Raw genomic sequence first — 22,451 nt, 5'->3', positions numbered from 1 at the left:
AGCACATTCTCTTATCCATAAGCCACACAAATTCTCAAAACCTAAATTCCTCCCGAATAGTGTTGGTAACGAAAATTGTGATGGATAGAGCTTTAGTTCTAATGAAGATGATTCCCCTTCTGAGGCTCACACCCACATTCAGTTGAATTTAACCTCCTTCCAGAGTGAATAATTCACAGTCAAAGCAGAAGATACCCAATAGCTACACAATTGAATTGAGAAGAAGAAGAATTTCATTGATTCATTGGAATTACAATAGAGCTCCTTTCCCTAATGAAATTTGGGGTTTAGTTTATCATTGCCCTAACACAAATCAGAAAGATAAATTGCAGAAAATGGAAGATCGGAAAGAAATTCCAACTAGATCTAAACCTAAAAGAGGATCAAAAAATGAAAGTCTCCCAAAAAAGAAATAAAGGTCCTTAATGAAATCAAACTTTCCTCTATTTATACACTTTCAAATTCAGTCATTTAGTCCTTGGAGTGGGCTTTTGGATTCTGATGAAGTGGGTCATAATGGGTCCTTAGTTGGTGTGGTTGGGAGCTTGCTTCAGGAAAACGTAGCGTTCTCAAAGTGAACGCTGCGTTCAGTCACCTACGCGTACGCGTCCTCTATGCTTGCGCATTCCTTGCATTGTAGCACCAATGACGCATGCGCATACTGCGTGCGTGCGCGTCGATACGATATTCAGCTTCAACCATGCTTGCACGTACCATGCATGCATACGCATCCTTTGTAGCATTCGTTGATAGAACGCTACGTTCGCACCATGAACGCCCCTCACGCGTGCGCGTGCGCGTGGATCGTAAAATGTTACTTCTGCATTCTAGCGTCATGCACGCGTTCGCCCCTACCACCACCTTTGTCTCATCGACGCGTGCGCGTCGGTGACCAATTTCAAATTCAAACTCTGAAAGTATCACGGGCGTTCATTCAAAGTGAACGTTTCATTCTTGGCTTGTGAACGCTAATCCCTCACCCACGCGTGCGCGCCATGTACGCGTACACGTCGATTGCCAACATTGTCATCCTGCACGGAAGCGTCTTGTACGCATGCACATCACCTGTGAACGTAGAGTTCATCAAATGAACGCAGCATTCGTATGTACCTTGCATCTCTGCTTTTCTTTCTTCATCTTTTTACCTGCCATCAACCAAACAAGCAATCAAAGTCTCACCAAAATCATAAAGTTTTTCATCATTCATAATAATAACTAAATTACGCATAAATCTCATGATTTTGTATAAAGTTAACAATGTTTGGTTGAGTCAAGAGAATCATGAAATTCCACTCCAATCACTTACTTATTGTGCAAGAAAGTGCATAAAACCTAATAAAAACAACTAAAGATGCTAGTAAAACTAGTATAAGATGACTTGTCATCACAACACCAAACATAAATCTTGCTTGTCCCCAAGCAAGCACTAAAACATGAGAAAAAGGAATGAAGACAGATAAGCATATATGTCCTTATTAGCATGTAATTGAATGTGGATCATAGGGTTTTATCTAGACAGAATTCGACTCAATTATTATCAACTTCTAGATAAGATATGTCTCTCTCAGTGCTATCTAGAGTTACTGATGTGAACCTTATTGTCTTTGATCCTTGTTAGATTTTTCTTTTTTTCATTTTTGGTTTAGAAACTTATTTTTCAATTGTTGCTCAATGTCTTGTGTTGTGGCAGCTTTTTAGATCAATTTTTAAATCAACACATCTCCACTACAGACACGTGGCTCACAATTCTTCTTAAGACATTGGTGCCTAGCATTTCTTTGGGTTACTAACTATCTTGTAACTAGGTTGCTCTTGATAGTGGACTTTTGGTTGATAATCCCGGGTTAGTTAAGCCAAGTTACCAAATGTTGAAACACTCTTTAGAACCTAATCATCCAAGCAGATCCTAGTACATAGACAACACAGGCATATGTCTTAAGGTCCAAGCTATTGGTGTCTAGCCTTATTATTTGTTTCTTTCATTTGTTTGTTGCTAATTCTAGGCTTTTCTTTCTTTCTTTCTTGCTTTTTTTTCTTTTCCAAGGATATTTATTTATCAAAGATTCACAGCAGCACCTAAGTTAACACTAAAAAGAGACATTCTTTATCCTGCAGCTTTATTCTTGAACTTGCTAATCTAGTCAAGCACATACCATCACTGATCACTATTCTAGTTCCTACCACATTGGACTTTTACTTTCTATTTTAAACACTTCTCTTATTTATGCAGAAGGGCACAAGACATACATTCAAGTAGGTGCAGATGAACAAGCCCTTCTGACTAGCATATTCTAATTGAAAGACAGTAATCAAATAGAATACAATCAAATTAAACTAATACTAGTGAGCAGGGTACATTTAGACATCCAATTTAGAGCATTTCAAATTAGAGGAAATTAAGTAACAATACAACCTCTTGGTGACATCTTCCAGCTTTTCCCTCGTCATCGTGATTCACAGCCTTTGTATCCTTTTTAGTGTCATTGGATGATGGTGCATAGTTCCTCCAAGAGATTGATTGAATTCCTGCAAAGTTATTGGAATTTGCTTATTCCCCAAGCACTTGAAAGATGGTTAGCATGCATGCACTGTGGTAGGCTTTTGAACTTACTTTGGTGTATGAACACCAAACTTAGTTTCCTACCACTGTCTGTTATGTTATGCACCAGATCAATCACATACATAGAACCTTATGCTTCTATTAGAGAAGATAGACTATAAACTATAAAGCAAACAATGGTTAAGTAGTTTTCCTGATTGTTTGGAGCTAGTGACTAATCATACTGAGGGTTAAAATGTATTTTTAATGAGGTCTTTGGTGGAACACCAAACTTTGCTCCTTGTAATTAGATAAATCTACTTAACCCTTTTATTGAAATAGCTATGAAAAGAAAACTACCTCTGGTTGGGTTGCCTCCCAACAAGCGCTCTTTTAGTGTCATTAGCTTGACATCCTCCATTATTGTTTAACTCAGTTCATGAATGCTCTCCTCCTTGTTCCAGGGTCCTCCCAAGTAATGCTTGGCTCTATGACCATTTGCTGTGAATGTATCCTTTTTAACTTCATTCAGGAGTTTAAGACTCCCATAAGGAACAACTTTTGTCACTAAATAAGGACCAGTTCATTTAGACTTGAGTTTGTCAGGAAACACTTTAAGCCTGAAATTATATAAGAGCACTTGTTGTCCTGGTTTGAATTCCCTTTTTAGGATTTTCTTGTCATGCCACTTTTTAGCTTTCTCCTTGTATATCTTTACATTCTCATAAGCTTCCAACCTGAATTCATCCAGTTTATTGAGTTGCAATAGCCTTTTCTCTCCTGCTGCTTAAGAGTCAAGATTGAGGAGCTTAGTGGCTCAGTAAGCTTTATGCTCTAGCTCCACAGGAAGGTGACATGATTTTCCATAGATTAGTTGAAAAGGTGACTTTCCAATTAGGGTTTTGAATGCAGTTCTATATGCCCATAAAGCGTCATCCAATTTTCAGGCCCAGTCTTTCCTTGTGATCCCAACTGTCTTCTCTAAGATTCTTTTTAGCTTCCTGTTAGCCAATTCAGCTTGTTCATTAGTTTGAGGGTGATATGGTGTGGCCACCTTGTGGATTACTCCATATTTGTGGAGCAGTTTCTCCATTTGTTTGTTGCAGAAGTGGCTGCCACCATCACTAATAAGGCCTTTAGGCACCCCATATCTGGTGAAGATGTATTTCTTAAGAAATTAAAGAACAATTGGTGCATCACATGTGGTTGTGGCTATAGCCTCTACCCATTTGGAGACATATTCTACTGCCAGCAGAATGTATTTGAAGGAATAGGATAGGGGAAATGGGCCCATAAAATCTACACCCCAGAGATCAAATAGTTCCACTTCCAAAATGAAGTTCTGGGGCATTTCATTCCTCTTTGTCAACCCTCCAGCTCTCTGATATTCATTGCATTGATGCACAAATTCTCTGGCGTCTTTGAATATAGTTGGCCAATAAAATCCACTTTGAAGCACCTTAGCTGCTGTTTTTTCTGGCAAAAAATGTCCACCATAAGCTGAACCATGACAGTGCCACAATATGTCTCTCATCTCATTTTCAGGGATACACCTTCTAATCATCCCATCTGGACACCTCTTGAACAAGAATGGCTCGTCCCATAAGAACTTCTTGTCTTTATTACACAGCTTCTTCACTTGTTGCTTGGTGAACTCTTGAGGAATCTTTCTTCCCACCTTGTAGTTTGCAATTGATGAGACATTATTTTGGTGGAAAAATGAATCTCTCCCAAAACAACACCAATCTAACCGGCAAGGGCACCGGATCGCATCAAGTAATAAAACTCACGGGAGTGAGGTCGATCCCACAGGGATTGAAGGATTGAGCAATTTTAGTTTAGTGGTTGAATTAGTCAAGCGAATCAAGATTTGGTTGATTGATTGGTGATTTGCAGAATTTAAATTGCATTGAAAGTAAATAGAACAAGAGCTAAATTGCTGAATCTTAAAGAACAAGAAATTAAATGGCAGAAACTTAAAGAGCAAGAAATGTAAATTGCAAGAATCTTAAATGACAAGAAATGTAAATGGCTTGAAATGTAAAGGGGATTGGGACTTGGATTTGCAGGAATAAAACAAAGAGAAGTTAAATTGCATCAATCAAAAGAGTAAATGGGAATTGGGGTTGAATCGGATTCAAAACAGAAAAGTAAATGAACAATTAAAGCAAGAAACAGAGAATTGAAATGGGAAAATTAGATCTCAGGACCCAGAGACTAGAAAACCAAGTCTAGATCTCAATGCCTTCCTAGATCCAACAAGAACAATAGCAAGAGAATTGTAAATTGCAAAGAAAATAGAAGAAGAACAATTGACAGAAAGCTAAATTCAATTAAGCAGAAAAAGAAAAAGAGAGATCCAAGGATGAGATTGAAACAGAATTCCTTCAATTCTCCAACCCAAGATCCGAGACAATTGTAATTGAAATTGAAAGCAATAAAGCTAAGAGGAAGAGAATGGAATTCTCCTTCCCCAAACTAAGAAACTAAATATCACTCTGTAACTAAAACCAAAGGAAAGCTCTATGAGAAATTATAAAAAGGGGACTCCCCGAATAACTTGAATTCTGGCCTATTTATACACTTTCTTCAATTGATCTTCAAGCCTTGAGTTGGGCCTTTGCTCTTGGTGAAATTGGGTTGAAAGAAGCCTTGGTTAATTGCTCTTGAAGTTTGGAGAGAAACCCAAGTGAACCATTTGAACCGGATTTGAATTTTGCAAAGTTGGATTAAAAGTTTGAGTCAAAGTTAGGGGGCTAACTTTGAAGCTAACTTTTCATATCAGCAGCCCACATTTCCTGATGCCAACATTGGTGCCAAAGTTAGGGGGCTAACTTCAGCGCCAACGTTGGCCCTTCCTTATGCATAAATGGCGCCAACGTTAGCCTCCAAGTTAGGGGGCTAACGTTGGCGCAAACTTTGGCCACCCCTGGGATAAAATTCTCATGCCAACGTTAGCCTCCAAGTTAGGGGGCTAACGTTGGCGCAAACTTTGGCTACCCTGGGTGAGAATTGTCATGCCAACGTTAGCCTCCAAGTTAGGGGGCTAACGTTGGCGCAAACTTTGAGTGCCCAGGGAAGAAATTTCAACTTCTCACGTTAGCCTTCAAGTTAGGGGGCTAACTTTGAGGCTAACTTTTCACCAAAAGTTTGTGCCAAAGTTTGAGGGCTAACTTCAACTCCAACTTTATGTTTCCTGGTTCAATTTCACTTGTTTCATTGTCTCCCCTTTGCTTCTAGCCATTCCTTCTTACTTCCACTTTTCTCCAAGCTTTCTTCACCTATCATAAATCAACCAAACACATCAAAGCTATGCTCAAAATCATGAGATGTTCATTTTATCCTAATATGCACCAATTATGGCATCAAACCTCATGAAATTGCCTTAATTCATCTATGGTTGATTCAATCAAAGGAAGCATGAAAATCTACCTAAATTGGCTTGCTTGTAGCTCAAGAAAGTGCATAATTCAAGTAAAAACAAAAGAAAAAGGCTAGTAAAACTAGGCTAAGATGACTTGTCATCACAACACCAAACTTAAAGCTTGCTTGTCCCCAAGCAAGAAATGAATTATGCTCAGAGGTTCTTTTAATTAAGACGGATTGAAGAACACTTGTAAAGTACAGTGAGTGAAGTGATCAAGTAACAGTGGGATGAACTCTAAATCATATGCTCATGCAAGGGCTTCAGTGCTCACTAGTCCTCACATATTGGGAGTCGTAGGTCTTAGGATTTTCATCCAAATGGTATCATGGAGATCTCTTTATATGTAATCACCTTGAAGCAGCTTATAGTTTCTGTGCTTTGGCCTCGACTCTAAGTATCATGTCTCAAGGCGGCTCTTTAGATAAGTTTTCAATCAATACTCCTAAACCAGTTGGTTTTAAGGTATTAGGTGTTAAAGCACCCCTCAGGATTTACTTGCTCAAGCCTCTTTCCTTGACACACTTCAACCACAAGCATTTACTAGGATAGCAACTCTTTGAGTTTTTGTTTCTTTCTTTCTTTTTCTGCCTAGTAATTGATGCTCAGAGCCTTGGGCCATGTTCTTTTTGTTTTTGTATTTTCTTTTCTTTTCTTTTTGTTTTGGTTGCTGCTTCTCGGATCAATTGACTTTTGAGAATCTCCACAATACTTCTTTGAACTTCATATCCTGCCTATGAGCTCCCATGCAGGTTTTCACAAGCATGCAACCTCAATACATAATCATACAACTAGAACCACCACTTCTCCTAATCTTTTGCTTACCTCAAAATTGTTTAATTCCTCAATCCTTCTTTTCAAAGAACTTTCATGTGATGCATTCTTGAAAATTGAGCGCAAACAAGTTTTGAAGATAAGAATGTTGTGAATAATCAAGCATCTTGCTTATTGAATTATAAAGAAAGACTATGCTATGTAGGCAGGCAGGGGTATATAAAGAAAACTACACTATGCAGACAGGCAGGGCAAATAAGGATATAATCCAACTTTCAATTACTGCAATATTTGATGTAAAACAATCACTTAACAATACAACCTGTTGGAGTTCACTTGCTGTCCTTCTTCTCATCATCATCAATTCTGACTTTCATGTTCATCTTTCACCTCTTTGGTTGATGATGCTAAAAATCTCCAAAAGTTTGTATGATATTCTGCAGTGATATTGAAAGTTGCTTGTTCCCCAAGCACTTAGAAACAGTGGTTAGTCTGCATGATTTATTTGTGGGCTTTTTGAACTTACTTTGGTGTGGGAACACCAAACTTAGTACCTTGCCAAAGGTTTTCATTAACCATGTGTGAAATTCTTTTTCTCAAAACTAATAAGGCTGAATACTAGAAAACAGCAAAATAGTTAACTAATTCATCTATTATGCTTGAAGCCCATATTATGCATGAGGTGAGAATGTGTGTTATAATGGGATTTTGGTGGAGCACCAAACTTAGAATTCTACATTCTCCTTTAAATTATTTTTGGTGTGTAACACCAAACTTAGCTTCTTGCAATCTAGATAAAACTAATTAACCTTTTTATTGAAACAGATATAAAAAGAAAGTTACCTCCGGTTGGGTTGCCTCCCAACAAGCGCTCTTTTATTGTCACTAGCTTGACATCTTGCTCTTTGATTATGGAGGTTGAAAATCATAATGCCTCAGTTTTTCTCCTCTTGCTGTAGGATTCCTTTCCTCCATGATCTGCACAATCACAAACAATCCAAATGAAAATTGGATATTCTCATACCAGAATGTAGTCAGAGGATTAGTTGACACAATGTGTCAAACAGTTAATAGGCTTTGAGAGAAAATCAGAAGAAAATTGCTCTTGTTGTACAGAACAACAAGAAACGGACACAGAACCAGAAAAGCAATGTACTCTACTGAGAGAGCAAAGTTAGTGTTAGTTTAGGCAAAAATTCAAACAGTTAGTGGGTTAGTCAAAAATTAAAGAAAAAGTGCTTGATCTAGATCTCCACTTCACTTAATCATTGTCAATCGAATCAATCCCCGGCAACGGCGCCAAAAACTTGATGAGACATTATTTTGGTGGAAAAATGAATCTCTCCCAAAACAACACCAATCTAACCGGCAAGTGCACCGGGTCGCATCAAGTAATAAAACTCACGGGAGTGAGGTCGATCCCACAGGGATTGAAGGATTGAGCAATTTTAGTTTAGTGGTTGAATTAGTCAAGCGACTCAAGATTTGGTTGATTGATTGGTGATTTGCAGAATTTAAATTGCATTGAAAGTAAATAGAACAAGAGCTAAATTGCTGAATCTTAAAGAACAAGAAATTAAATGGCAGAAACTTAAAGAGCAAGAAATATAAATTGCAAGAATCTTAAATGACAAGAAATGTAAATGGCTTGAAATGTAAAGGGGATTGGGACTTGGATTTGCAGGAATAAAACAAAGAGAAGTTAAATTGCATCAATCAGAAGAGTAAATGGGAATTGGGGTTGAATCGGATTCAAAACAGAAAAGTAAATGAACAATTAAAGCAAGAAACAGAGAATTGAAATGGGAAAATTAGATCTCAGGACCCAGAGACTAGAAAACCAAGTCTAGATCTCAATGCCTTCCTAGATCCAACAAGAACAATAGCAAGAGAATTGTAAATTGCAAAGAAAATAGAAGAAGAACAATTGACAGAAAGCTAAATTCAATTAAGCAGAAAAAGAAAAAGAGAGATCCAAGGATGAGATTGAAACAGAATTCCTTCAATTCTCCAACCCAAGATCCGAGACAATTGTAATTGAAATTGAAAGCAATAAAGCTAAGAGGAAGAGAATGGAATTCTCCTTCCCCCAAACTAAGAAACTCAATATCACTCTGTAACTAAAACAAAAGGAAAGCTCTATGAAAAATCATAAAAAGGGAACTCCCCGACTAACTTGAATTCTGGCCTATTTATACACTTTCTTCAATTGATCTTCAAGCCTTGAGTTGGGCATTTGCTCTTGGTGAAATTGGGTTGAAAGAAGCCTTGGTTAATTGCTCTTGAAGTTTGGAGAGAAACCCAAGTGAACCATTTGAACCGGATTTGAATTTTGCAAAGTTGGATTAAAAGTTTGAGTCAAAGTTAGGGGGCTAACTTTGAAGCTAACTTTTCATATCAGCAGCCCACATTTCCTGATGCCAACGTTGGTGCCAAAGTTAGGGGGCTAACTTCAGCGCCAACGTTGGCCCTTCCTTATGCATAAATGGCGCCAACGTTAGCCTCTAAGTTAGGGGGCTAACGTTGGCGCAAACTTTGGCCACCCCTGGGATAAAATTCTCATGCCAACGTTAGCCTCCAAGTTAGGGGGCTAACGTTGGCGCAAACTTTGGCTACCCTGGGTGAGAATTGTCATGCCAACGTTAGCCTCCAAGTTAGGGGGCTAACGTTGGCGCAAACTTTGAGTGCCCAGGGAAGAAATTTCAACTTCTCACGTTAGCCTTCAAGTTAGGGGGCTAACTTTGAGGCTAACTTTTCACCAAAAGTTTGTGCCAAAGTTTGAGGGCTAACTTCAACTCCAACTTTATGTTTTCTGGTTCAATTTCACTTGTTTCATTGTCTCCCCTTTGCTTCTAGCCATTCCTTCTTACTTCCACTTTTCTCCAAGCTTTCTTCACCTATCATAAATCAACCAAACACATCAAAGCTATGCTCAAAATCATGAGATGTTCATTCTATCCTAATATGCACCAATTATGGCATCAAACCTCATGAAATTGCCTTAATTCATCTATGGTTGATTCAATCAAAGGAAGCATGAAAATCTACCTAAATTGGCTTACTTGTAGCTCAAGAAAGTGCATAATTCAAGTAAAAACAAAAGAAAAAGGCTAGTAAAACTAGGCTAAGATGACTTGTCATCACAACACCAAACTTAAAGCTTGCTTGTCCCCAAGCAAGAAATGAATTATGCTCAGAGGTTCTTTTAATTAAGACGGATTGAAGAACACTTGTAAAGTACAGTGAGTGAAGTGATCAAGTAACAGTGGGATGAACTCTAAATCATATGCTCATGCAAGGGCTTCAGTGCTCACTAGTCCTCACATATTGGGAGTCGTAGGTCTTAGGATTTTCATCCAAATGGTATCATGGAGATCTCTTTATATGTAATCACCTTGAAGCAGCTTATAGTTTCTGTGCTTTGGCCTCGACTCTAAGTATCATGTCTCAAGGCGGCTCTTTAGATAAGTTTTCAATCAATACTCCTAAACCAGTTGGTTTTAAGGTATTAGGTGTTAAAGCACCCCTCAGGATTTACTTGCTCAAGCCTCTTTCCTTGACACACTTCAACCACAAGCATTTACTAGGATAGCAACTCTTTGAGTTTTTGTTTCTTTCTTTCTTTTTCTGCCTAGTAATTGATGCTCAGAGCCTTGGGCCATGTTCTTTTTGTTTTTGTATTTTCTTTTCTTTTCTTTTTGTTTTGGTTGCTGCTTCTCGGATCAATTGACTTTTGAGAATCTCCACAATACTTCTTTGAACTTCATATCCTGCCTATGAGCTCCCATGCAGGTTTTCACAAGCATGCAACCTCAATACATAATCATACAACTAGAACCACCACTTCTCCTAATCTTTTGCTTACCTCAAAATTGTTTAATTCCTCAATCCTTCTTTTCAAAGAACTTTCATGTGATGCATTCTTGAAAATTGAGCGCAAACAAGTTTTGAAGATAAGAATGTTGTGAATAATCAAGCATCTTGCTTATTGAATTATAAAGAAAGACTATGCTATGTAGGCAGGCAGGGGTATATAAAGAAAACTACACTATGCAGACAGGCAGGGCAAATAAGGATATAATCCAACTTTCAATTACTGCAATATTTGATGTAAAACAATCACTTAACAATACAACCTGTTGGAGTTCACTTGCTGTCCTTCTTCTCATCATCATCAATTCTGACTTTCATGTTCATCTTTCACCTCTTTGGTTGATGATGCTAAACATCTCCAAAAGCTTGTATGATATTCTGCAGTGATATTGAAAGTTGCTTGTTCCCCAAGCACTTAGAAACAATGGTTAATTTTCATGATTTATTTGCGGGCTTTTTGAACTTACTTTGGTGTGGGAACACCAAACTTAGTACCTTGCCAAAGGTTTTCATTAACCATGTGTGAAATTCTTTTTCTCAAAACTAATAAGGCTGAATACTAGAAAACAGTAAAATGGTTAACTAGTTCATCCAGTATGCTTGAAGCCTACATTATGCAGAAAGTGAGAATGTGTGTTACAATGGGGTTTTGGTGGACACCAAACTTAGAATCCTTCATTCTCCTTTATATTGTTTTGGTGTGTACACCAAACTTAGCTTCTTGCAATCTAGATAAAACTAATTAACCTTTTTATTGAAATAGATATGAAAAGATAGTTACCTCCGGTTGGGTTGCCTCCCAACAAGCGCTCTTTTATTGTCACTAGCTTGACATCTTGCTCTTTGATTATGGAGGTTGAAAATCATAATGCCTCAGTTTTTCTCCTCTTGCTGTAGGATTCCTTTCCTCCATGATCTGCACAATCACAAACAATCCAAATGAAAATTGGATATTCTCATACCAGAATGTAGTCAGAGGATTAGTTGACACAATGTGTCAAACAGTTAATAGGCTTTGAGAGAAAATCAGAAGAAAATTGCTCTTGTTGTACAGAACAACAAGAAACGGACACAGAACCAGAAAAGCAATGTACTCTACTGAGAGAGCAAAGTTAGTGTTAGTTTAGGCAAAAATTCAAACAGTTAGTGGGTTAGTCAAAAATTAAAGAAAAAGTGCTTGATCTAGATCTCCACTTCACTTAATCATTGTCAATCGAATCAATCCCCGGCAACGGCGCCAAAAACTTGATGAGACATTATTTTGGTGGAAAAATGAATCTCTCCCAAAACAACACCAATCTAACCGGCAAGTGCACCGGGTCGCATCAAGTAATAAAACTCACGGGAGTGAGGTCGATCCCACAGGGATTGAAGGATTGAGCAATTTTAGTTTAGTGGTTGAATTAGTCAAGCGACTCAAGATTTGGTTGATTGATTGGTGATTTGCAGAATTTAAATTGCATTGAAAGTAAATAGAACAAGAGCTAAATTGCTGAATCTTAAAGAACAAGAAATTAAATGGCAGAAACTTAAAGAGCAAGAAATATAAATTGCAAGAATCTTAAATGACAAGAAATGTAAATGGCTTGAAATGTAAAGGGGATTGGGACTTGGATTTGCAGGAATAAAACAAAGAGAAGTTAAATTGCATCAATCAGAAGAGTAAATGGGAATTGGGGTTGAATCGGATTCAAAACAGAAAAGTAAATGAACAATTAAAGCAAGAAACAGAGAATTGAAATGGGAAAATTAGATCTCAGGACCCAGAGACTAGAAAACCAAGTCTAGATCTCAATGCCTTCCTAGATCCAACAAGAACAATAGCAAGAGAATTGTAAATTGCAAAGAAAATAGAAGAAGAACAATTGACAGAAAGCTAAATTCAATTAAGCAGAAAAAGAAAAAGAGAGATCCAAGGATGAGATTGAAACAGAATTCCTTCAATTCTCCAACCCAAGATCCGAGACAATTGTAATTGAAATTGAAAGCAATAAAGCTAAGAGGAAGAGAATGGAATTCTCCTTCCCCCAAACTAAGAAACTCAATATCACTCTGTAACTAAAACAAAAGGAAAGCTCTATGAAAAATCATAAAAAGGGAACTCCCCGACTAACTTGAATTCTGGCCTATTTATACACTTTCTTCAATTGATCTTCAAGCCTTGAGTTGGGCATTTGCTCTTGGTGAAATTGGGTTGAAAGAAGCCTTGGTTAATTGCTCTTGAAGTTTGGAGAGAAACCCAAGTGAACCATTTGAACCGGATTTGAATTTTGCAAAGTTGGATTAAAAGTTTGAGTCAAAGTTAGGGGGCTAACTTTGAAGCTAACTTTTCATATCAGCAGCCCACATTTCCTGATGCCAACGTTGGTGCCAAAGTTAGGGGGCTAACTTCAGCGCCAACGTTGGCCCTTCCTTATGCATAAATGGCGCCAACGTTAGCCTCTAAGTTAGGGGGCTAACGTTGGCGCAAACTTTGGCCACCCCTGGGATAAAATTCTCATGCCAACGTTAGCCTCCAAGTTAGGGGGCTAACGTTGGCGCAAACTTTGGCTACCCTGGGTGAGAATTGTCATGCCAACGTTAGCCTCCAAGTTAGGGGGCTAACGTTGGCGCAAACTTTGAGTGCCCAGGGAAGAAATTTCAACTTCTCACGTTAGCCTTCAAGTTAGGGGGCTAACTTTGAGGCTAACTTTTCACCAAAAGTTTGTGCCAAAGTTTGAGGGCTAACTTCAACTCCAACTTTATGTTTTCTGGTTCAATTTCACTTGTTTCATTGTCTCCCCTTTGCTTCTAGCCATTCCTTCTTACTTCCACTTTTCTCCAATCTTTCTTCACCTATCATAAATCAACCAAACACATCAAAGCTATGCTCAAAATCATGAGATGTTCATTCTATCCTAATATGCACCAATTATGGCATCAAACCTCATGAAATTGCCTTAATTCATCTATGGTTGATTCAATCAAAGGAAGCATGAAAATCTACCTAAATTGGCTTGCTTGTAGCTCAAGAAAGTGCATAATTCAAGTAAAAACAAAAGAAAAAGGCTAGTAAAACTAGGCTAAGATGACTTGTCATCACAACACCAAACTTAAAGCTTGCTTGTCCCCAAGCAAGAAATGAATTATGCTCAGAGGTTCTTTTAATTAAGACGGATTGAAGAACACTTGTAAAGTACAGTGAGTGAAGTGATCAAGTAACAGTGGGATGAACTCTAAATCATATGCTCATGCAAGGGCTTCAGTGCTCACTAGTCCTCACATATTGGGAGTCGTAGGTCTTAGGATTTTCATCCAAATGGTATCATGGAGATCTCTTTATATGTAATCACCTTGAAGCAGCTTATAGTTTCTGTGCTTTGGCCTCGACTCTAAGTATCATGTCTCAAGGCGGCTCTTTAGATAAGTTTTCAATCAATACTCCTAAACCAGTTGGTTTTAAGGTATTAGGTGTTAAAGCACCCCTCAGGATTTACTTGCTCAAGCCTCTTTCCTTGACACACTTCAACCACAAGCATTTACTAGGATAGCAACTCTTTGAGTTTTTGTTTCTTTCTTTCTTTTTCTGCCTAGTAATTGATGCTCAGAGCCTTGGGCCATGTTCTTTTTGTTTTTGTATTTTCTTTTCTTTTCTTTTTGTTTTGGTTGCTGCTTCTCGGATCAATTGACTTTTGAGAATCTCCACAATACTTCTTTGAACTTCATATCCTGCCTATGAGCTCCCATGCAGGTTTTCACAAGCATGCAACCTCAATACATAATCATACAACTAGAACCACCACTTCTCCTAATCTTTTGCTTACCTCAAAATTGTTTAATTCCTCAATCCTTCTTTTCAAAGAACTTTCATGTGATGCATTCTTGAAAATTGAGCGCAAACAAGTTTTGAAGATAAGAATGTTGTGAATAATCAAGCATCTTGCTTATTGAATTATAAAGAAAGACTATGCTATGTAGGCAGGCAGGGGTATATAAAGAAAACTACACTATGCAGACAGGCAGGGCAAATAAGGATATAATCCAACTTTCAATTACTGCAATATTTGATGTAAAACAATCACTTAACAATACAACCTGTTGGAGTTCACTTGCTGTCCTTCTTCTCATCATCATCAATTCTGACTTTCATGTTCATCTTTCACCTCTTTGGTTGATGATGCTAAAAATCTCCAAAAGTTTGTATGATATTCTGCAGTGATATTGAAAGTTGCTTGTTCCCCAAGCACTTAGAAACAGTGGTTAGTCTGCATGATTTATTTGTGGGCTTTTTGAACTTACTTTGGTGTGGGAACACCAAACTTAGTACCTTGCCAAAGGTTTTCATTAACCATGTGTGAAATTCTTTTTCTCAAAACTAATAAGGCTGAATACTAGAAAACAGCAAAATAGTTAACTAATTCATCCATTATGCTTGAAGCCCATATTATGCATGAGGTGAGAATGTGTGTTATAATGGGATTTTGGTGGAACACCAAACTTAGAATTCTACATTCTCCCTTAAATTATTTTTGGTGTGTAACACCAAACTTAACTTCTTGCAATCTAGATAAAACTAATTAACCTTTTTATTGAAACAGATATAAAAAGAAAGTTACCTCCGGTTGGGTTGCCTCTCAACAAGCGCTCTTTTATTGTCACTAGCTTGACATCTTGCTCTTTGATTATGGAGGTTGAAAATCATAATGCCTCTGTTTTTCTCCTCTTGCTGTAGGATTCCTTTCCTCCATGATCTGCACAATCACAAACAATCCAAATGAAAATTGGATATTCTCATGCCAGAATGTAGTCAGAGGATTAGTTGACACAATGTGTCAAACAGTTAATAGGCTTTGAGAGAAAATCAGAAGAAAATTGCTCTTGTTGTACAGAACAACAAGAAATGGACACAGAACCAGAAAAGCAATGTACTCTACTGAGAGAGCAAAGTTAGTGTTAGTTTAGGCAAAAATTCAAACAGTTAGTGGGTTAGTCAAAAATTAAAGAAAAAGTGCTTGATCTAGATCTCCACTTCACTTAATCATTGTCAATCTAATCAATCCCCGGCAACGGCGCCAAAAACTTGATGAGACATTATTTTGGTGGAAAAATGAATCTCTCCCAAAACAACACCAATCTAACCGGCAAGTGCACCGGGTCGCATCAAGTAATAAAACTCACGGGAGTGAGGTCGATCCCACAGGGATTGAAGGATTGAGCAATTTTAGTTTAGTGGTTGAATTAGTCAAGCGAATCAAGATTTGGTTGATTGATTGGTGATTTGCAGAATTTAAATTGCATTGAAAGTAAATAGAACAAGAGCTAAATTGCTGAATCTTAAAGAACAAGAAATTAAATGGCATAAACTTAAAGAGCAAGAAATGTAAATTGCAAGAATCTTAAATGACAAGAAATGTAAATGGCTTGAAATGTAAAGGGGATTGGGACTTGGATTTGCAGGAATAAAACAAAGAGAAGTTAAATTGCATCAATCAGAAGAGTAAATGGGAATTGGGGTTGAATCGGATTCAAAACAGAAAAGTAAATGAACAATTAAAGCAAGAAACAGAGAATTGAAATGGGAAAATTAGATCTCAGGACCCAGAGACTAGAAAACCAAGTCTAGATCTCAATGCCTTCCTAGATCCAACAAGAACAATAGCAAGAGAATTGTAAATTGCAAAGAAAATAGAAGAAGAACAATTGACAGAAAGCTAAATTCAATTAAGCAGAAAAAGAAAAAGAGAGATCCAAGGATGAGATTGAAACAGAATTCCTTCAATTCTCTAACCCAAGATCCGAGACAATTGTAATTGAAATTGAAAGCAATAAAGCTAAGAGGAAGAGAATGGAATTCTCCTTCCCCCAAACTAAGAAACTCAATATCACTCTGTAACTAAAACAAAAGGAAAGCTCTATGAAAAATCATAAAAAGGGAACTCCCCGACTAACTTGAATTCTGGCCTATTTATACACTTTCTTCAATTGATCTTCAAGCCTTGAGTTGGGCCTTTGCTCTTGGTGAAATTGGGTTGAAAGAAGCCTTGGTTAATTGCTCTTGAAGTTTGGAGAGAAACCCAAGTGAACCATTTGAACCGGATTTGAATTTTGCAAAGTTGGATTAAAAGTTTGAGTCAAAGTTAGGGGGCTAACTTTGAAGCTAACTTTTCATATCAGCAGCCCACATTTCCTGATGCCAACGTTGGTGCCAAAGTTAGGGGGCTAACTTCAGCGCCAACGTTGGCCCTTCCTTATGCATAAATGGCGCCAACGTTAGCCTCCAAGTTAGGGGGCTAACGTTGGCGCAAACTTTGGCCACCCCTGGGATAAAATTCTCATGCCAACGTTAGCCTCCAAGTTAGGGGGCTAACGTTGGCGCAAACTTTGAGTGCCCAGGGAAGAAATTTCAACTTCTCACGTTAGCCTTCAAGTTAGGGGGCTAACTTTGAGGCTAACCTTTCACCAAAAGTTTGTGCCAAAGTTTGAGGGCTAACTTCAACTCCAACTTTATGTTTCCTGGTTCAATTTCACTTGTTTCATTGTCTCCCCTTTGCTTCTAGCCATTCCTTCTTACTTCCACTTTTCTCCAAGCTTTCTTCACCTATCATAAATCAACCAAACACATCAAAGCTATGCTCAAAATCATGAGATGTTCATTCTATCCTAATATGCACCAATTATGGCATCAAACCTCATGAAATTGCCTTAATTCATCTATGGTTGATTCAATCAAAGGTAGCATGAAAATCTACCTAAATTGGCTTGCTTGTAGCTCAAGAAAGTGCATAATTCAAGTAAAAACAAAAGAAAAAGGCTAGTAAAACTAGGCTAAGATGACTTGTCATCAGCAATGTCAGCAAACCAAGGTGCTTACTGGATTTGGAGGAGATGTTCATCTAGGAACTTCTCGTTTACTGGTTATGGTGTATCTTGGTTGGCCTCTTGTGGCAATCTTGATAAATAGTCTGCCACTTGGTTCTCATTCCCATTTCTATCTTTCACTTCAATGTCAAATTCTTGCAACAACAGCACCCACCTAATAAGCCTTGGCTTAGAATCCTGTTTAGACTTGAGATACTTGAGAGCAGCATGATCAGTATAGACTATAACTTTTAAACCAATCAAGTATTGTCTAAATTTGTCAATTGCATACACAATAGCCAAAAGCTCTTTCTCTGTGGTGGTTTAATTCTTTTGTGCCTCATTTAACACCTTGCTTGCATAATATATGACATGGTGCAGCTTGTCTTTCTTTTGTCTCAATACAGCACCAATTTCAACATTACTTGCATCACACATAAGTTCAAAAGGAAGTCCCCATTCAGGGGGTGTGATGATTGGTGCTGTAGTGAATTTCTTCTTCAAGGTTTCAAAGGCATGCTTGCAATTATTATCAAAGATGAAAGGATTGTCAACCACTAGCAAATTACTCAGTGGTTTGGCTATTTTTGAAAAATCCCTGATAAATCTTCTATAAAATCCAACATGCCCAATAAAGCTTCTCACTGTTTTTACATTGATAGGGACTGGTAGTTTTTCTGTGATTTCTATCTTGGCTCTATCAACTTCTATCCCCTTGTTTGAAACCTTATGCCCAAGAACTATACCTTCTGGTACCATGAAGTGGCATTTTTTCTAATTTAAGACTAAATTTGTTTCTTAGCATCTTTTCAAAATAAGGGTTAGATGTTGCAGACAAATGTCAAAAGAATTACCAAAGACAGAGAAATCATCCATAAAGACCTCTAAAAATTTTTCTATCATATAAGAGAAAATGGAGAGCATACACCTTTGGAAGGTTACTGGAGCATTGTATAGCCCAAAAGGCATCCTCCTGTAGGCAAAGACTCCAAATGGACATGTGAATAAGGTTTTTTCTTGATCCTTGAGGTCCACCACTATTTGATTATACCCTGAATATCCATCAAAGAAGCAGTAATATGCATGCCTGGCCAATCTTTCCAACATTTGGTCAATGAAAGGGAGAGAAAAGTGATCTTTCATTATGGCTTCATTTAGTCTTCTGTAATCAATACACATCCTCCACCCTGTTACAGTTCTTGTGGAAATGAATTCATTTTTTTCATTAGTGATGACAGTCATTCCACCTTTCTTGGGCACCACTTGAATTGGGCTTACCCACGGACTGCCAAAAATTAGATAGATGATCCCAGCATTCCACAATTTCATCCCTTCCTTCTGGACTACTTCCTTCATGGTTGGGTTTAGTATCCTCTGAAGTTGCACCACTGGTCTTGAATCTGGTTCCAACAAGATTTTGTGCATGCAGATGGCAGGGCTTATGCCTTTAATATCATCAATTGTCCATCCCAAGGCTATCTTGTGAGCCTTTAGCACTTCAATCAACTTTGTTTCATTTTCCATGTTTAAGGAAGAGTTGATTATCACTTGCAATGTCTCTTCTCCTCCAAGAAATGCATACTTGAGATAAGGAGGGAGGGGCTTCAATTCTTGCTTTGGCACCTCCTCTATCTTACTTTCAAGAGAGATTTCAGCTACTCTTTCTTCCATAATTTCTTGTCCTTCTTCTGTTTCCTCTTCCTGCTCCTCCTAACAATTGGCTTCAAGTGACTCTTCCTCCAATTCTTCTATCATTTCCACCCTCATACGCTTCTCCTTCTCAGAGAAATATTGCATGGCCTTAAAAACATTGATGATCATCTTTTCATCATGCACTCTGAGGGTCATTTCACCTTTCTCTACATTAATTATAGCTCTTGTTGTGGCAAAGAAGGGTTTTCCCAAGATAATTGAGTTGTGTCCCTCTTTTTCCATGTCTAGGATGACAAAATCGGCAGGGAAAATAAATTCTCCAATCTTTACCAATAAGTTTTCTACTACTCTGTTAGGTATCTTAAGTGATTTGTCTGCCATTTGAAGTGACATTCTTATTGGTTTGACTTCCTCTATTGCAAGCTTTTTCCTCAATGAGAGAGGCATCAAGTTGATGCTAGCACCTATATCATATAGAGCCTTTTCTAGTGTCATGTTGCCTATGGTGCATGATATGATGAAGCTCTCAGGGTCTTTGAGTTTTGGTGGGAGACCCTTTTGAATCACTGTACTGCATTCTTGTGTCAAGATCACGGTCTCCTTTTCATTCCAGCTTCTCTTCTTATTGATGAGTTCTTTAAGGAATTTTGCATAAAGATGCATCTACTCCAATGCTTCAGCAAGTGGGATATTGATTTCCAGCTTCTTAAAGACTTCTAGAAACATGGAAAATTATTGATCCTTGAGCTCTTTTTGTAGTCTCTGGGGATATGGCAGAGGAGGGATGTAAGGCTTCACCTCCTTCCTCTTTTCTTGTGGATCATCTTCCATGACTTGCTTCCCTTTCTTTGAAGCTTGTGGTTCATCTTCTTTCTTCTTAAAATTATCCTTCTCATGCTTGTCCTCATCTACTTGCTTTTGGCCAGCACCTTTGTCATTCTCCAAAGTTTTCCCATTCCTTAGTTGAATTGCTTTACACTCTTCCTTGGGGTTGGGATGGTATCACTTGGTAGTGCATTGCTTGGTCTTTCAGCCAATGTTTGCTTGGACAATTTCCCAATTTGTCTTTCCAGGTTCTTTAGTGAAGCTTCATGGTTCTTGTTGGCCAATTCTTGGTGTTTTATCATTTTCTCTATCATCATCTCCAAATTGGAGATTCTTTGGGACTCTTGGGGTGGTTGTGGTTGAGTGTGGGATGTAGGTGGTGGGTGATAATTGTTGTGGTTAGTTGATGGGTTATTTGGTGAGTAGTAATTGGATGATGGTTGATTATTTTGCTATTTTCTGTATGGATTTTGGTTAGTATTTTGATGGTTTTGGGGGTCTGTGTTTTTGGAGTTATTTTGGTTTGAGTTTCTTTGCCAAGGCTGCTGGTTTTGGATCTCTCCCCATCTCAAATTGGGGTGGTTTCTCCAAGATGAGTTGTAAGTGTCTCCATGAAAATTATTTTGTCCAACTCCTTGTTGTGCATGTATTGGACTTGTTCTGGTTGTTGCTCCTTATAGTTCTCTTCTTGTTGTCCCCATACCATTGATGGTTGATTTGTTGTGCTCACTGTTGCAAGTTGTAAGCCATCCATCCTCTTTGACGTTATTTCAATCTGTTGTTGAAGTTGTTGCTGCGTGATCTTGTTTTGAGCCAAGATTGTATCGACTCTTTCAAGCTAAAATACACCTCTCTTTGGAGCTGCTTGCCTTTCAAAAGAGTAGAAGTACTCATTATTGGCCACCATGTCTATCAGATCATGTGCCTCTTGAGCAGTTTTCATCATTTGTAAGGATCCTCCTGAAGAATAATCCAAGGCTTTTCTTGAACTTAAGGACAAACCTTCATAGGAATTTTGCAGCTTAACCCATTCACTAGACATTCCTTCTGGGCATCTTCTAATTAGAGCTTTGTACCTTTCCCAGGCCTCATATAGTGACTCTCCTTCTTGCTGTCTGAAGATTTGTTCATCAATTTTCAATTTAATGACTCTTTGAGGAGGGTAGAATTTGGCTAGAAATTTACTGACTAGATCATCCTGATTGGTGATGCTCTCTTTTGGGAATGTCTCTAACCAGTGTGTGGTTTTGTCTCTCAGTAAAAATAGGAATAATAAGAGCTTATAGATGTCAGGGTGGAATCCATTGGTTTTGATAGTGTCACAAATTCTCAAGAACACCGAGAGATGTTGGTTTAGGTCCTCAGTAGCACTTCCTCCATATTGATAATTATTTTGAACTAGAGTGATAAGTTGGGGTTTGAGTTCAAAATTATTGGCATGGACTTTAGGTGTCACGATGCTACTGCCACAGTTTCTTGAGTTAGGGATAGTGTAGGAGGCTAAAACTCTTCTCTGAGGTTGCCCATTATTGTTAGCCACATCCTCAGGTGGATTAGGGATGTTACCCTCCATTTCTTGATCTTCTTCCTCTGATTCTTCTTCTCCAATAACTCTATTGCTTGAGTGCAGTTAAGATTAGTAGAAACAAAATCTCAAATAGTTAGTGTGCGTAACTAAAATAAAAGAAAAAAATGCTTAATCTAGATTATCACCTTACTTAATCATTGTCAATCTAAATCGTTCCCCAGTAACGGCGACAAAAACTTGATGGCGTGAAAATTTGAATTCCACACAAACTCACCGGTAAGTATACCGAGTCGCATCAAGTAGTAATGACTCACAAGAGTAAGGTCGATGCCACAGGGATTGATGGATCAAGCAATTTTAGTATGGTGATGAATCTAGTCAAGCTAACAATAATAATTGGAGTGATTCGTGGTTGAAAGGAATTAAATAGCAAGAAATTAAAATGCTGGGAGCAAAATAGCAAAAACTTAAATGGCAAGAAAGGTAAATTGCTGAAACTTAAAGTGAAAGAAATTAAAAAGAACTGAATCTTAAATTGCAAGAAGACTAAAAAAACTGAATCCTAAAGTGCAGAGAAGTTAAAATGATTTATCAGGGATTGGAGATACTTTAATCATTCATGAATCAAATGGGTCTCAACTCCAATCTCTCTAATCACAATCAACCTTGCCAATTTCTTGATCTAATTGTCATAAGAAGAGTTAGAGCACATTCTCTTTTCCATAAGCCACACAAATTCTCAAAACCTCAATTCGTCCCGAATAGTGTTGGTAATAAGAATTGTGATGGATAGAGCTTCAGTTCTAATGAAGGTTATTCGCCTTCCGAGGCTCACATCCACATTTAGTTGAATTAAACCTCCTTCCAGAGTGAATAATTCATAGTCAAAGCATAAGATACCCAATAGCTACACAGTTGAATTGAGAAGAAGAAGAATTTCATTGATTCATTGAAATTACAATAGAGATCCTCCCCCTAATGAAATTTGGGGTTTAGTT

General features: G+C 37.9%; 1 protein-coding gene across 1 annotated transcript; it reads right to left on the bottom strand.

Annotated features, from left to right (window-relative positions):
• Positions 1-19,157: 19,157 nt before the first annotated feature.
• LOC130934044 (uncharacterized) lies at positions 19,158-19,763 on the bottom strand. The gene has a single exon (XM_057863635.1). It carries the CDS (start codon positions 19,761-19,763, stop codon positions 19,158-19,160), a length of 606 nt encoding a protein of 201 aa, XP_057719618.1.
• Between the last annotated feature and the right edge of the window lie 2,688 nt (positions 19,764-22,451).

The sequence above is a fragment of the Arachis stenosperma genome, chromosome 6, assembly GCF_014773155.1.
Source record: "Arachis stenosperma cultivar V10309 chromosome 6, arast.V10309.gnm1.PFL2, whole genome shotgun sequence".
Lineage (NCBI taxonomy): Eukaryota > Viridiplantae > Streptophyta > Magnoliopsida > Fabales > Fabaceae > Arachis > Arachis stenosperma.
This window is presented reverse-complemented; position numbering and strand designations above follow the sequence as displayed.

Coding starts and splice junctions, on each gene's coding strand:
- LOC130934044 (XM_057863635.1), bottom strand. CDS start 19,763: ATGCATCTTTATGCAAAATTCCTTAAAGAACTCATCAATAAGAAGAGA.